The sequence below is a fragment of the Mauremys mutica genome, chromosome 11, assembly GCF_020497125.1.
Source record: "Mauremys mutica isolate MM-2020 ecotype Southern chromosome 11, ASM2049712v1, whole genome shotgun sequence".
NCBI classification, from domain to species: domain Eukaryota; kingdom Metazoa; phylum Chordata; order Testudines; family Geoemydidae; genus Mauremys; species Mauremys mutica.
The window spans coordinates 33,266,213-33,279,654 of record NC_059082.1 but is presented as its reverse complement, the minus strand read 5'-3'; the positions used below and the strand labels follow the sequence as shown (position 1 = coordinate 33,279,654).

The following is a 13,442-nucleotide window of genomic DNA, read 5'->3' as shown; positions in this document are numbered from 1 at the left end:
TCCAATACTGCCCAAATTTCAGCATCTCAAAGCACTTTACAAACATTAAGCCCCAAGAGCCCTGTGAAGCAAGTTTCACAAAGATCTCAGATGTGGGAAAACTGAAGCACAGAGAGGTGACACAATAAAACGGTGGCAGAAGCTGTTCAAATCCTGTGCTCTGACCAATAGACACTTCCGCTTAGAAGCACGGCCTGGGAGAAATGCGATCAAAGTACACTACATTTTTATAGAAAGTCTGTCTGAGATCTCCAGACCACTTTCTAAAAGCTGAAAGGTCCAAGTCAGGATCTTAACAGCTGGATGCTTATACTCTGGATGTCTCATTACTTGTTCATTACCCTTGCTATAGGATTCAAGTACACATTTTTATAGGGTAAACTTTTAGTCTCGTAGCCTTAATATACCAGGGACCTCCCCTCCTCCCTCCAGACACATATGCTTGCAGAGTGACAGAGGTGCCTGTCAGAAGGAATACAACTCTTTAACTAGCTGTGGTGAGATGACTAAGAAAACTGGTATTATGTTTATGGGCACTGACATGAACGATACTATCCAGCTTTCCACCAGTCATAAACCGTCTAGTTTAAGTTAGTAGGATACAGATGAAACAGAAGGAAAATAAGAGACTGAAGTGAACCAGAATTCACTGCCACCAGTCTTTAGAATTTTATCAACAAAGTGATGCTAGCTATTTCTTTAAATAAACATCAAAGCAAACAGCAAGGAATAAGCAAAGCAATGTTTTCAACTTTCATAACAGAAGCTGAGATAAGCTCTAAGCTTCTCTAAAAGGGAGAGATATCGCACTACCTACCTTAGCTGCACCTTTGAGCTGGTACATGGATGGATCATCTGCTGGTTTGCTAGCAGCTCCTTTTGTAGCACCAATGAGATCAGAAAGGGCCTTAGCAACATCCTTAATAGCATTGATCAGTACAACCTACAAGAATGAGAAATTTGGATGTGAGGTTAGTGCAATCACATCTCACCTCAGCCCACAGATAGAAGATTTGGGCAGGATGTACACTGAAGGAGTCTGCTAAGCACACAGCAAATGTTGGTACACAGTGTTGAGAGAAAAAGACACTGTATGCACAAATGCTAAAAAAAACGACATGTAGTTTCCTGCATAAGCTAAAGCTGTATTTATCTGTACACTATTTTATACACTGTTCAGTACCCAATTCAGCTACAGTCTCCTGTAATTAAATGGCTCTCTAAGGCAGGATTTCTCTCTTTCCCATCGTGTCCCAAAGAGGGGCTTATTCACCTCAGTGTTCTGTTCAGCATGGGAATAGAACGGGAGCAGTTAAACTAGGTACGAACTTACAGCTTGATCCTCCCTTGGAGAATGACCCCATTTACTGTGATGTCAGCTACTATTCTGACAGACGTAAACAGATCAAATGTACTTGGTATACCCTGGACATAAGGGAAACACTCCATTTCAGGGAAAAGGAAGTTTTATATAGCCTAGTCTCCTAAGAGCCCCCAAGGAACTAAATGATGAATAACTTGCCTGAGGTTAGAGTCAGCAGCAGTCAAATTCAAGTAAATTGTCTCCCAAACCAAGTACAGGGGGAAAAAAAATCTATTATGCCCCTCCCCAAGAGCACATTAATTATTTCCAAGAAACATCAGAATAACTCTCTCCCCCAAAATCCTTTTCCCCATCTGCTCATCTGCTAAGTGGTCAGATACCTTCAACCTTTTACTTTGGTTTAGTGATAGCAGCACAATTCTAGCCTTTTTCTAAGTGATAACATGCATGGAAAATGGGACCGCTCCAGAAAAAAAACAACAACATGGATCTGTAAAAGCAGCAAAGAATCCTGTGGCACCTTATTAGACTAACAGACGTTTTGGAGCATGAGCTTTCGTGGGTGAATACCCACTTCATCAGAGGCTACCCCTCTGATACTTGACAACATGAATCTATTACTTCTCAGTAATGGATAGGAAATAAAAAGGTTAGCACTGCCTCAGTTCAGCCTGTTTGCAGTTTATTACAATCTATGGCCAAGTTAGAATCTTCGTTTTCTTGTGAAAGCTTATTCAAGCTTTGGTAACTCAGAACCTCTTTGATTAGCAACGAGGAAAATACAAGACCCTAAGACCTAATGTAGATTGGTACAGTTCCCACTTCTCTATCTATCTGTGTTACACAACAATGGCCACACACACACACTCTCTCTCTCTCAACTTCATGCTTCTGTGGCTTCAGCAGCCTGAGTAAAATGAGCTTTTAACTTATATGGAAAAGTTACATTTTGTATCTTGGTACCTTGTGCAGAAGGTATTGAAAATGTCTGTACCTTCAGACACACACTATACTTAATACTATAATTTGAACTCCTTCCTCCACCCCCCACTATGGATTATCACACCACATATACAAGTGGTATAAAAAAAACAGTAACTGCTAGTGCTGTGTGGTTTTTACTGGCAAACTGGTATTGTCAGCCTTTACTGGAAGACAAAGCCAGGAAGTGTAATAAATACTTAAAATTCCCCAGTGTTGCTAGTTTGAAATATGAAGTTATCAAAAAACTGCTCCTGAAGCAAACATTTTCTGTTTCAAAAATATTCCCCCCCAGAGGAATGCTCTGGAAGTTGACACTGGAACAAAGATCATATGTGAGGTCAAAGAGGAGAGAGTGAGATACACATTTTTTCCAGTACCTCAAACAATCAGACATTTTCAGATTAATTTACTAACGCAGACACATCTGTGCATACACCAGCCCACATTTCACCAGGATTCAAACAACAATTAAATGTTTAATTGAATCTACTTTGAAGAGTTAAATGATTTAAAAGAGAGTAAAATAATCCAGAAATATCTGTGAAGTTCTAGCATACTTTTCACACCATACAAATAACAACAGGTGTTTAGCTTGGTCTTAAACTCAATGAAAAACTTTCTAGCAGTGAAATCAATTAAACTATGGGATAGTCTCCCAAGGGAAACTTCACGATGAGCCATTTAAAAACAAGGCATTGGAGAATATTCTTGCAAAAAAAATTCCAAAACTGGTGGGGGAGGGATCAGACACCCTATACCAAGTCTTGTCCATTTTTGCAGCATTATTTTTCGAAGAGGGGAGGTGCCTGATTCAACCGCAAATCATTCAAGAGAGGCACTGCAAGGTTTGTGCTATTTGTGGGTAAAATTTTCCTAAATGCCTAACTGACCTGGAAGCCTCAGTTCCACTGAAAGAAACTTTAAAAAAAATTACACTGTACCTCCAGAGTTCTCAATTCTGTGATATTCTCCATGTCTTTAAACACTACAAACATTGGTCTATTTTCTGCTCCCGCAGCCCCTCATACCTGTGTTTCAGGGTCATCTGATCCCAGGCTGGCTGCTCCCAGTTTTACCACCTCTGCTAGTTGTGTGATGGTGGTAGCCGATGACTGAGCAGCTTGGGCTAGTTTATCCTGACTTGAGGCAGCCCCAGACACAAGCAATTTTGTATCTTCAACTAAAGCTTTTGCTGTTTTCAGGATATTTTCCCTGGGGAAAAAAGGGAAGCAGGAGAGGGGAAAGAGAGAAGAGAAAAAAAAGCAGCTATTCAAAATTGTCCTGACTAACAGAGAAAGTGCTACGTAGACAAAGGGCTGTATGTAGGTCAGCATACCAGTGTCTACTAGTGATAATCCTAGCTACAACGCTAAAGTCAGGTTGCAATTCTCACTTCGAACAGATGCATTACGTTTCAGGTTGTCAACACACCAGACTCAGGATGACTCAATGAAATGACTTCCTCTTGAAAGGAAATGAGATATGGGAATAGGGAGAGGGAGGGAGCACTGGGTCCTAATGTGGAGAGATTAAGCCAAGCCATGCTGTAACTACCAGTTGTCAAACCTCCACCAGCACGTTCTATGGAAAAGAAAATAATGATTTGTGGGGGAGGATGGGAAAGGGAGAAGCTGCAGAAAACATGATTGATATCTTTTTTTTCCCTTCACATAAACTCTTCAGGCAGACAAATCTAAAACATTTCAACCCCTGCCCCCATATTCAGAGGAAAGAACAGACCATCCAGTCAACTATCGTGAGTACTGAACTTCAGAAAATAGGTTAGAAAACAAAAGTGAAGGGTTGAGAGCTGCCAGACCCACAGCCCTTATGCTTTACTGAACATAAAAAGAGTAAGCTTAGAAATAAACAAAACCCGCACAAAACCCAGCAACTGGAATTTTCAGGATTTCTAGATATAGTGGAGGGAAAAACTTGTAACTTCTTTAAACAAGGATTTAAAAGTGTGATGTTAACATATTAGCCAATGCATGGTCACACACATTAAAAATCTGGTCTAGACAAGGCACATTGCAATGTGCAACTGGTTGAGTTTAAGTACAGGCTCTCTCCTAGGATTTATCTTGACCAGTTTAACGTAGAATTCAAGGCAAACCACATACTAACATCACACCTTTAAACTCCTGTTTAAACAAGGCCTATGGTAAGATAATTCATGAGAGCATACTAGTTGGAAAGTATGTGTCTTTTTATAGAAATGGGGCAATCTTCAATTATGTTGGAAGTGCACAGTATTAAATCCATATATTCAGAATTTGGAAAAATCTGCTCTTACATAGCAGCTGTTTCATGCATACTCTCTTACTCCAATTACTCATTTAGGTAAAAGGAAATCAAAATGATTATCCAGCTTTACTGAAAAAAGATCAATTGCTGCACTTCCCACAGCAATTAAAGATTATAAAACACAGACACAATGCAAAAAGCAGGTAACATCTTTTGAATGCAAAGAGACAGTAGACAGCAGTTTGGGTTTTTGCTTTAAAGAAAGTTTTAATTAGAACTGAATTATGTTTTATAATGCAATATACAAAACATACTGAGTTTTTAACTCCTGGACTCTGTTTGAGCTCTTTGCTTATCTGTCTCCTTCCCAAACAAGATTGCTATTTTTAACAGCAAAAGTAAGTTTTGAGGTACAATATTAAGATGTACTGTAAGGAGGAGAAACTGTTCAACAAACTGTACATGGACACCACACTGTTGCTTTGTTCCCCCACACCCCAACCTGTGTTTATACATACACACTTTGCATATTCCAGTTAAGCCTCTGCATAAAAGCTTTAGCCCTTCCCTGAGCAAATGGTCTGAAAGGACATACATAACCGCTAGACGTCCCTTCAAAGAAGTGATAGGTTAGGTAACAAAATAAGGAATGTGGAACTACGTGGCTCTGGGAAGAAGGATAAAGGAGTTTGAGGCGCAAGTGGTGTTCTCATCCATCCTCCCTGTGCAGGGAAAAGGCCTGGGTAGAGACCGTCAAATTGTGGAAGTCAATGAATGGCTACGCAGGTAGTATCGGAGAGAAGGCTTTGGATTCTTTGACCATGGGATGGTGTTCCAAGAAGGAGGAGTGCTAGGCAGAGACGGGCTCCACCTAACAAAGAGACGGAAGAGCATCTTCGCAAGCAGGCTGGCTAACCTAGTGAGGAGGCTTTAAACTAGGTTAACTGGGGGAAGGAGACCAAAGCCCTGAGGTAAGTGGGGAAATGGGATACCGGGAGGAAGCACGAGCAGGAGAGTGCAAGAGGGGAGGACTCCTGTCTCAGACCGAGAAAGCGGGACAATCAGCGAGTTATCTTAAGTGCCTATACACAAATGCAAGAAGCCTGGGAAACAAGCAGGGAGAACTGGAAGTCCTGGCACAGTCAAGGAACTATGATGTGATTGGAATAACAGAGACTTGGTGGGATAACTCACATGACTGGAGTACTGTCATTGATAGATATAAACTGTTCAGGAAGGACAGGCAGGGCAGAAAAGGTGAGGGAGTTGCACTGTATGTAAGAGAGGAGTATGACTGTTCAGAGCTCCGGTATGAAACTGCAGAAAAACCTGACAGTCTCTGGAATAAGTTTAGAAGTGTGAGCAACAAGGGTGATGTCGTGGTGGGAGTCTGTTATCAACCACCAGACCAGGGGGATGAGGTGGATGAGGCTTTCTTCTGGCAACTAGCAGAAGTTACTAGATCGCAGGCCCTGGTTCTCATGGGAGACTTTAATCACCCTGATATCTGCTGGGAGAGCAATACAGCAGTGCACAGACAATCCAGGAAGTTTTTGGAAAGTGTAGGGGACAATTTCCTGGTGCAAGTGCTGGAGGAACCAACTAGGGGCAGAGCTCTTCTAGAACCTGCTGCTCACAAACCAGGAAGAATTAGTAGGGGAAGCAAAAGTGGATGGGAACCTGGGAGGCAGTGACCATGAGATGGTCGAGTTCAGGATCCTGACACAAGGAAGAAAGGAGAGCAGCAGAATACGGACCCTGGACTTCAGAAAAGCAGACTTTGACTCCCTCAGGGAACTGATGGGCAGCATCCCCTGGGAGAATAACATGAGGGGGAAAGAAGTCCAGGAGAGCTGGCTGTATTTTAAAGAATCTTTATAGAGGTTGCAGGAAAAAAACATCCCGATGTGTAGAAAGAATAGTATACGGCAGGAGACCAGCTTGGCTTAACAGTGAAATCCTTGCTGATCTTAAACACAAAGAAGAAGCTTACAAGAAGTGGAAGACTGGATAAATGACCAGAGAGGAGTATAAAAATATTGCTCAAGCATGCAGAAGTGAAATCAGGAAGGCCAAATCACACTTGGAGTTGCAGCTATCAAGAGATGTTAAGAGTAACAAGAAGGGTTTCTTCAGGTATGTTAGCAACAAGAAGAAAGTCAAGGAAAGTGTGGGCGCCTTATTGAATGAGGGAGGCAACCTAGTGACAGAGGATGTGGAAAAAGCTAATGTACTCAATGCTTTTTTTGCCTCTGTCTTCACGAACAAGGTCAGCTCCCAGACTGCTGCACTGGGCAGCACAGTATGTGGAGAAGGTGACCAGCCCTCTGTGGAGAAAGAAGTGGTTCGGGACTATTTAGAAAAACTGGACGAGCACAAGTCCATGGGGCCAGATGCGCTGCATCCGAGGGTGCTAAAGGAGTTGGTGGATGTGATTGCAGAGCCATTGGCCATTATCTTTGAAAACTCATGGTGATCCGGGGAGGTCCCGGATGACTGGAAAAAGGCTAATGTAGTTCCCATTTTAGAAAAGGGAAGAAGTCGTCCCTCAGTCCCTGGAAAAATCATGGAGCAGGTCCTCAAGGAATCAATTCTGAAGCACTTAGAGGAGAGGAAAGTGATCAGGAACAGTCAGCATGGATTCACCAAGGGCAAGTCATGCCTGACTAAACCTAATTGCCTTCTATGAGGAGATAACTGGCTCTGTGGATGAGGGGAAAGCGGTGGATGTGTTATTCCTTGACTTTAGCGAAGCTTTTGATACTGTCTCCCACAAGAAGTATGGGCTGGATGAATGGACTATAAGGTGGATAGAAAGCTAGCTAGAATGTTGGGCTCAATGGGTAGTGATCAATGGCTCCATGTTGGCAGCCGGTATCAAGCGGAGTACCCCAGGGGTCGGTCCTGGGGCCAGTTTTGTTCAATATCTTCATTAATGATCTGGAGGATGGCATGGACTGCACTCTCAGCATGTTTGCAGATGACACTAAACTGGGAGGAGTGGTAGATACACTGGAGGGTAGGGATAGGATACAGAGGGACCTAGACAAATTAGAGGATTGGGCCAAAATAAATCTGATGAGGTTCAACAAGGACAAGTGCAGAGTCCTGCACTTAGGACGGAAGAATCCCATTCACTATTACAGACTAGGGACCGAATAGCTAGGAAGCAGTTCTGCAGAAAAGGACATAGGGGTTATAGTGGACGAGAAGCTGGATATGAGTCGACAGTGTGCCCTTGTTGCCAAGAAGGCTAACGGCATTTTGGGCTGTATAAGTAGGGGCATTGCCAGCAGATCGAGGGACGTGATCATTCCCCTCCATTCGACATTGGTGAGGCCTCATCTGGAGGACTGTGTCCAGTTTTGGGCCCCACACTACAAGAAGGATGTGGAAAAATTGGAAAGAGTCCAGCGGAGGGCAACAAAAATGATTAGGGGGCTGGAGTACATCACTTATGAGGAGAAACTGAGGGAACTGGGATTGTTTAGTCTGCAGAAGAGAAGAATGAGGGGGGGATTTGATAGCTGCTTTCAACTACCTGAAAGGGGGTTCCAAAGAGGATGGATCTAGACTGTTCTCAGTGGTACCTGCTGACAGAACAAGGAGTAATGGTCTCAAGTTGCAGTGTGGGAGGCTTAGGTTGGATATTAGGAAAAACTTTTTCACTAGGAGGGTGGTGAAGCACTCGGGAGGTGGTGGAATCTCCTTCTTAGAGGTTTTTAAGATCAGGCTTGACAAAGCCTTGGCTGGGATGATTAACTTGGTGGAATTGGTCCTGCTTTGAGCAGGGGGTTAGACTAGATGACCTCCTGAGGTCCCTTCCAACCCTGATATTCTATGATTCTATGAACGAAATTACTGCTAATCATCACTGCTCAGCCTTTGTGTCTTTTTTTGCATTCCAATCTTGCATTTCAATGTTCAGCTCTTTGAAGCAGGACCTTGTCTTCACACTTGTCACACAACATTTAACAAACTTATTATTTGACGATAAAAATGAACTCTAACTTTTGCTATATAAAGCTGCAATAATTTGGGCTGCATTGCACTTTTCATACTTCCCAAGCCACAGGCACTGTACTGAGTTAAATGCTGGCAGTGTAGGCCAATTGTGCTGTTAGGCAACAGCTCAGTCTTGACCATTAGAATCAGGTTTTTAATATGAGGAGAATAATGGCCTGGATGCTGCAAATCTCTCATTCTATTTCAGACACTATCAGAAGGAAACCTGTGTCATCATCTCACCAAATGACAGAATCACTGACACTCCAGCATCTCTTCCATTAATAATCTCCAACATCAGCAGTGGGAAAATGCATTTAGTAACCCACGAAGAAAAAGCCATAAAGTCAAAAATAAGTCTTGCAAAAAACATCGGTAAACTATTTCTCTTTGAATGCATGGACAGTTAATTTTTCATACTAGGATCACAGTGTAACAATCAGTTCAGAATGAAATATAGAAATGGATTTATTAAAAAATTTGGATAAAACTGATCTTTGAGGTTTTCTTTTGAAACAGTTGAGAAATTATCCAGCTATTACTTAAAATTTCTTCTCCTGCATAAATGGGCAAAATGGAATTTCCTTTTACTATACAGGCTACTTTACCCAGCTTTTGAAGCGCTGCCCCCAACGCTTTCCTATTTCTCTCTTGCTCCTCTGCTCATTTGGCTTCATTATTAGGGGTTTGAAAAGGCAGGAAAACTGCATCTCCACTCCCTCTGTTTGCCATTAGCAGGACATTTATCTATTGCTCCCCGCCCCCTTTGCTGCAGCCAGCCCCCTCCACCAGCTTTTTCGGTATCACTGACCTGTGATCCGCAAATGATTCATTGTTCTCAGCATTAAGGGTTCCAGCTGTAGCAAACATGATAGTTGTGTCCAGATCTGCAATTATCCCCGACACAGCACTAGCTGCAGTGATACAAGCCTGAGTCCCTTTGTTTCCTGCTTGAAGGGCAGACAGAACTAAGGAAACCTGGAAACAGGAAAATAAAAAAGAGGGTCACGTTAAAACAAAGCATAATGAACTGATTTCTGAGTTAAATTAACTCCTGTGAGGAGAATCAACAGGTGCAATTCATTTTGTGATCTCATTTCACAATCTACGATAAACCTCTCCCTTTCCCTTCCCCTGCCTGCTCTATCTGCACATTAGCAGGTTTGATTAGTTTTTCCATAGAAGGAAGCCTGCTATTGGCATTTGTCTTTCACAATAGGAAAAGGCTGTCTCCTGATCAAACGGGCTACACAATAAATGAGCAGATCATGGAGGCCTTAACTGCATCTGCTCTGCATATAAAAAATGACACTCTGCAATCAATAGTGTAACCACTCATCTTCCATAATATCTAAATGAAAGGAAAAGCTTCCCCCAGCTACAATAAATAAGAATTCCAATTATCTTACAGTAGTCTGCACAGTCAATAAAGGAGGTCGGTGCATTTATTTCAGTGTCACAATTACTTTTCAGCAATCTATGGTGCTCCCCAGTAACGTGATCACAAGGATGACTGAAGCTCTTGGCAACTCAACTCTGTCATGCAGCTTGTTTAAAAGACAAATCGGTGTTGTCCCACACTACACAGCTCTTCCCACTCTTCTGCTTCAGTGCTATAGTGATCTCCTCATCCCTGATTCAGAATAAAGAACCCAACCCTAAATGCTGGCGCAGTGCACAAGTCCATATTGTGAGACTATGCCAAGAGGTGAAGAGGCGCAGTAGTTACTCCATTTTCCCTTCGGGGGGTATTCATTTACTAGCAGTACTACAGCCACCGTGTCATAACAGATCACTACATCAAAATGATATTTTATGTCAAACTACAGTGTGTCTTTCAAATAGAGAAGCGTAGTTTGTATCTTCAGTTAGTTACTCTGGCCTAGCAACATGGCAGACACTGAGAATTTGGGCTCCCAAGAGTGGATGTGTAAGTGCTGCAAATCCCAAATCATTTGTTTGGAATATGTATATATCAGAACCACTGAAATGAAGCTACTGCTGGGAAGGAAAAAAAACAGCCAGGTGAACAAGTGAGACACACTAATACCAGAGGGATGGTGGGGAGGGGATGAACCTTGGCCAAGGGCTATAGGGCAATCCCCATCTCATGGGAAGTGTCACTGGATCTTGAATTTTAACACTCTGCTAACAGCGACCCACTGCTAGCTATGCAGTTTTCACAGTGTATCTGCCTCAAAATGATGAAATCTGAGAAAACCCCATCATAATTTAAGTATAAAGTATAAGATGATCCAATGGCTGGAAGTTGAAGCTAGACAAATTCAGACTAGACATTAGGTGTAGATTTTTAACTGTGAGTGTAATTAACCAATGTAACAATTTAACCAAGGGATCCGTCACTGACAACTGTTAAATCAAGACTGGAAGTTTTTTTTTTTTTGTTTGTTTTTTTTTACAAGATCTGCTCTAGGTAGGGTGACCAGACAGCAAGTGTGAAAAACTTGGATGGGGGAGGGGGGGTAACAGGAGCCTATATAAGAAAAAGACCCAAAAATTGGGACTGTCCCTATAAAATTGGGACATCTGGTCACCCTAGCTCTAGGAATTATTTGGGGGAAGGTCTGTGACTTGTGTTATACAAGAGGTCAGACTAGATGATCACAACGATCCCTTCTGAATCTATGAAACAACAAGGGCCATCTTACCTTTTCAGTGACAGCACGAGCACACTCTATCAACTCCCTCTTGGTGTAGCTGTCCGTAGGGCAAATCTGTAGAGCTCCAGCTTTCTGTACTAGAAAGATACATCCATGACCAAGATCCTGTACCCGAGTCCTGATCTGGAACCCTATCTAGATAGGCAACAAATTGTGGGGAAGGGGAGATAGGAGACAAAGAAGGTACTTAGAATGTTGAGGCTTTGTATAAATGGAAACGTAAAACTTGCACAATTTTTGTTGCAAATACTTGCCCACCAGTACAGTTCCTGCAAAGATCATAAAGGAGGACCAGATTCTGACATCCCTTATTCATGCTAAGTAGCATCTTAATCCACATGTGATCCCCTCAACTTCAATGGGACCACTCATGAAGGAGGAATACTATTTCACCTGAGTTAGGGGATCAGAATCTGGACATGTCTTATGTGATTAGCATAGGAAATTTACCCAAGTCTAATTTAGGTATTTCTAAAAGATAGTAGAAACGTCACAAAAATGTGTACGCCTCCATGCTGTAATATTTCATTGCCCAAGGTATAAAGCAAAAATAAACTGCTTGTTCTCAGGGCGAGCTGACCTCAAGGCATACAGGCTCCTCCTCCACTCTGATCAAACTAGTACCTCGATTTCATTCACAGATGAATCTAGCACAAGTTCTTGGCTATTAATTTGTTCTCCAATACTTAGCACATCCCTATAAAATAGCCAAACCTACACATACCTCTAAAAGCATCACTATTTCAGATTTACTATTAATCTTGAAATGGAGTTTAGCAGTGTGGTCTGAGAAATACGAACCAATGCTAGTTTTAGTACTGCTACATACGTTCACATATAATTGTGTGTGTATTTTGGTTAATAAGTAAGTAGGAATTGCAGCTATTAGTTTCAATAATGAAATTATTTCTACTTAAAGCTGAAGTTAATGTGCACTATTTTCATAAATGAATGTTCAGTGTATCTAACAGCACCCATGATGAATATAAGCCATTGATTTTGACTTAGGTATTCAGCACCAAGAATATTTAAAAAAACTCAAGTGAACTGTCAGTGGGGAGGTGCAATAAATTAGTCAAAAGCTGTGTGAAGGTCTTTTGTCTTGATAATCTGACACTGTAACTGGCCAATGGAGCTAAACACCAACAGTAAGAATCAATAGGGAAAAGCAGTCATCTTCACTGATTCCAAGATTTTTAATCATGCCCTGAGTACCATACACATGATGGAGAAAGAGGACAACGACCATTCCCTTCCTCCTATTATCTCTCAGAATCTCCCTCTCAGTGCAGTATGGTATATGTCAGCGGTTCTCAAACAGTGGTTGGGACCCCGTTTTAATGGGGTTGCCAGGGCTGGCTTAGACTTGCTGGAGCCTGGGTCCAAAGCTGAAGCCCGAGCCCCGCCACCCGGGGCCGAAGACAAAGCCAGAGAGCTTCAGCTCTGGGCGGCAGGGCTCAAGTTACAGGCACCCTGCCTGTGGCTGAAGCCCTGGGGCTTCGGCTTTGGTCCCCCAGCCTTGGATGATCCCCGGGGTGGTGGGGCTCAGGCTTTGGTCTTCCTTTCTGAAGTCCTGTAATAATTTTTGTTGTCAGAAAAAGGGTCGCAGTGCAATGAAGTTTGAGAACCCCTGGTACATGTGAAATGGTTTGAGGAGAGGAGAAAAAAGTATGTTTATGTGATTCATCAAATCATGAGACTGGGGGAAAATGATCAGTAGTGAATAACTAGAGAAATGTCTCAAATTTTCTGTTTCCAGGTTGCCTGCAAGAAGTTGGAAACTTTCCAGTTATTCTGGAGAACAGTTCTTGTCTGTGTAGTGTTGCAAGCAATTTGTTTCAAATATTTGATGATCAACATTGAGTTGTTCACGATTGATTGGATGTTTCTGTCCTCTGACTTGGTGAGTAACTCCTATAATTTGGCTTGTGATGTGAACACACACACTTTTAGAAATTAAAAGCTTACTTTCTTTGGCCTCTAATATTTGCTAATTTGTAACATTCCTAACAGAAAACTAGTGCCCGAGACATTTCACAAAAAGTGAGATTAAAAGGGATAAGAACAGTAGAAACAAACTTGTTTAAAAACTTAAATATTAATAGAAAATGTTTTGCTGTATTCTGCAGCTCTTCACTCACATACACTTTGCATGAGCAATGCTGCAACAGAATGCATGTTACAGCCTACATGTATATATA

The 13,442-nt window shown here is 42.0% G+C and overlaps 1 protein-coding gene across 2 annotated transcripts in view; it reads right to left on the bottom strand.

Moving 5' to 3' along the window:
- TLN2 (talin 2) overlaps window positions 1-13,442 on the bottom strand; it is a 363,285-nt gene that overhangs the window by 50,607 nt on the left and 299,236 nt on the right. For both annotated transcript variants that reach the window (XM_044979585.1, XM_044979584.1), the window contains exons 46-49: window positions 11,230-11,376; window positions 9,372-9,538; window positions 3,337-3,520; window positions 818-943 (exon numbers count right to left, since the gene is read on the bottom strand). In XM_044979585.1, the coding sequence (XP_044835520.1) occupies window positions 818-943; window positions 3,337-3,520; window positions 9,372-9,538; window positions 11,230-11,376 (624 nt within the window). The remainder of the gene's footprint in view (window positions 1-817; window positions 944-3,336; window positions 3,521-9,371; window positions 9,539-11,229; window positions 11,377-13,442) is intronic.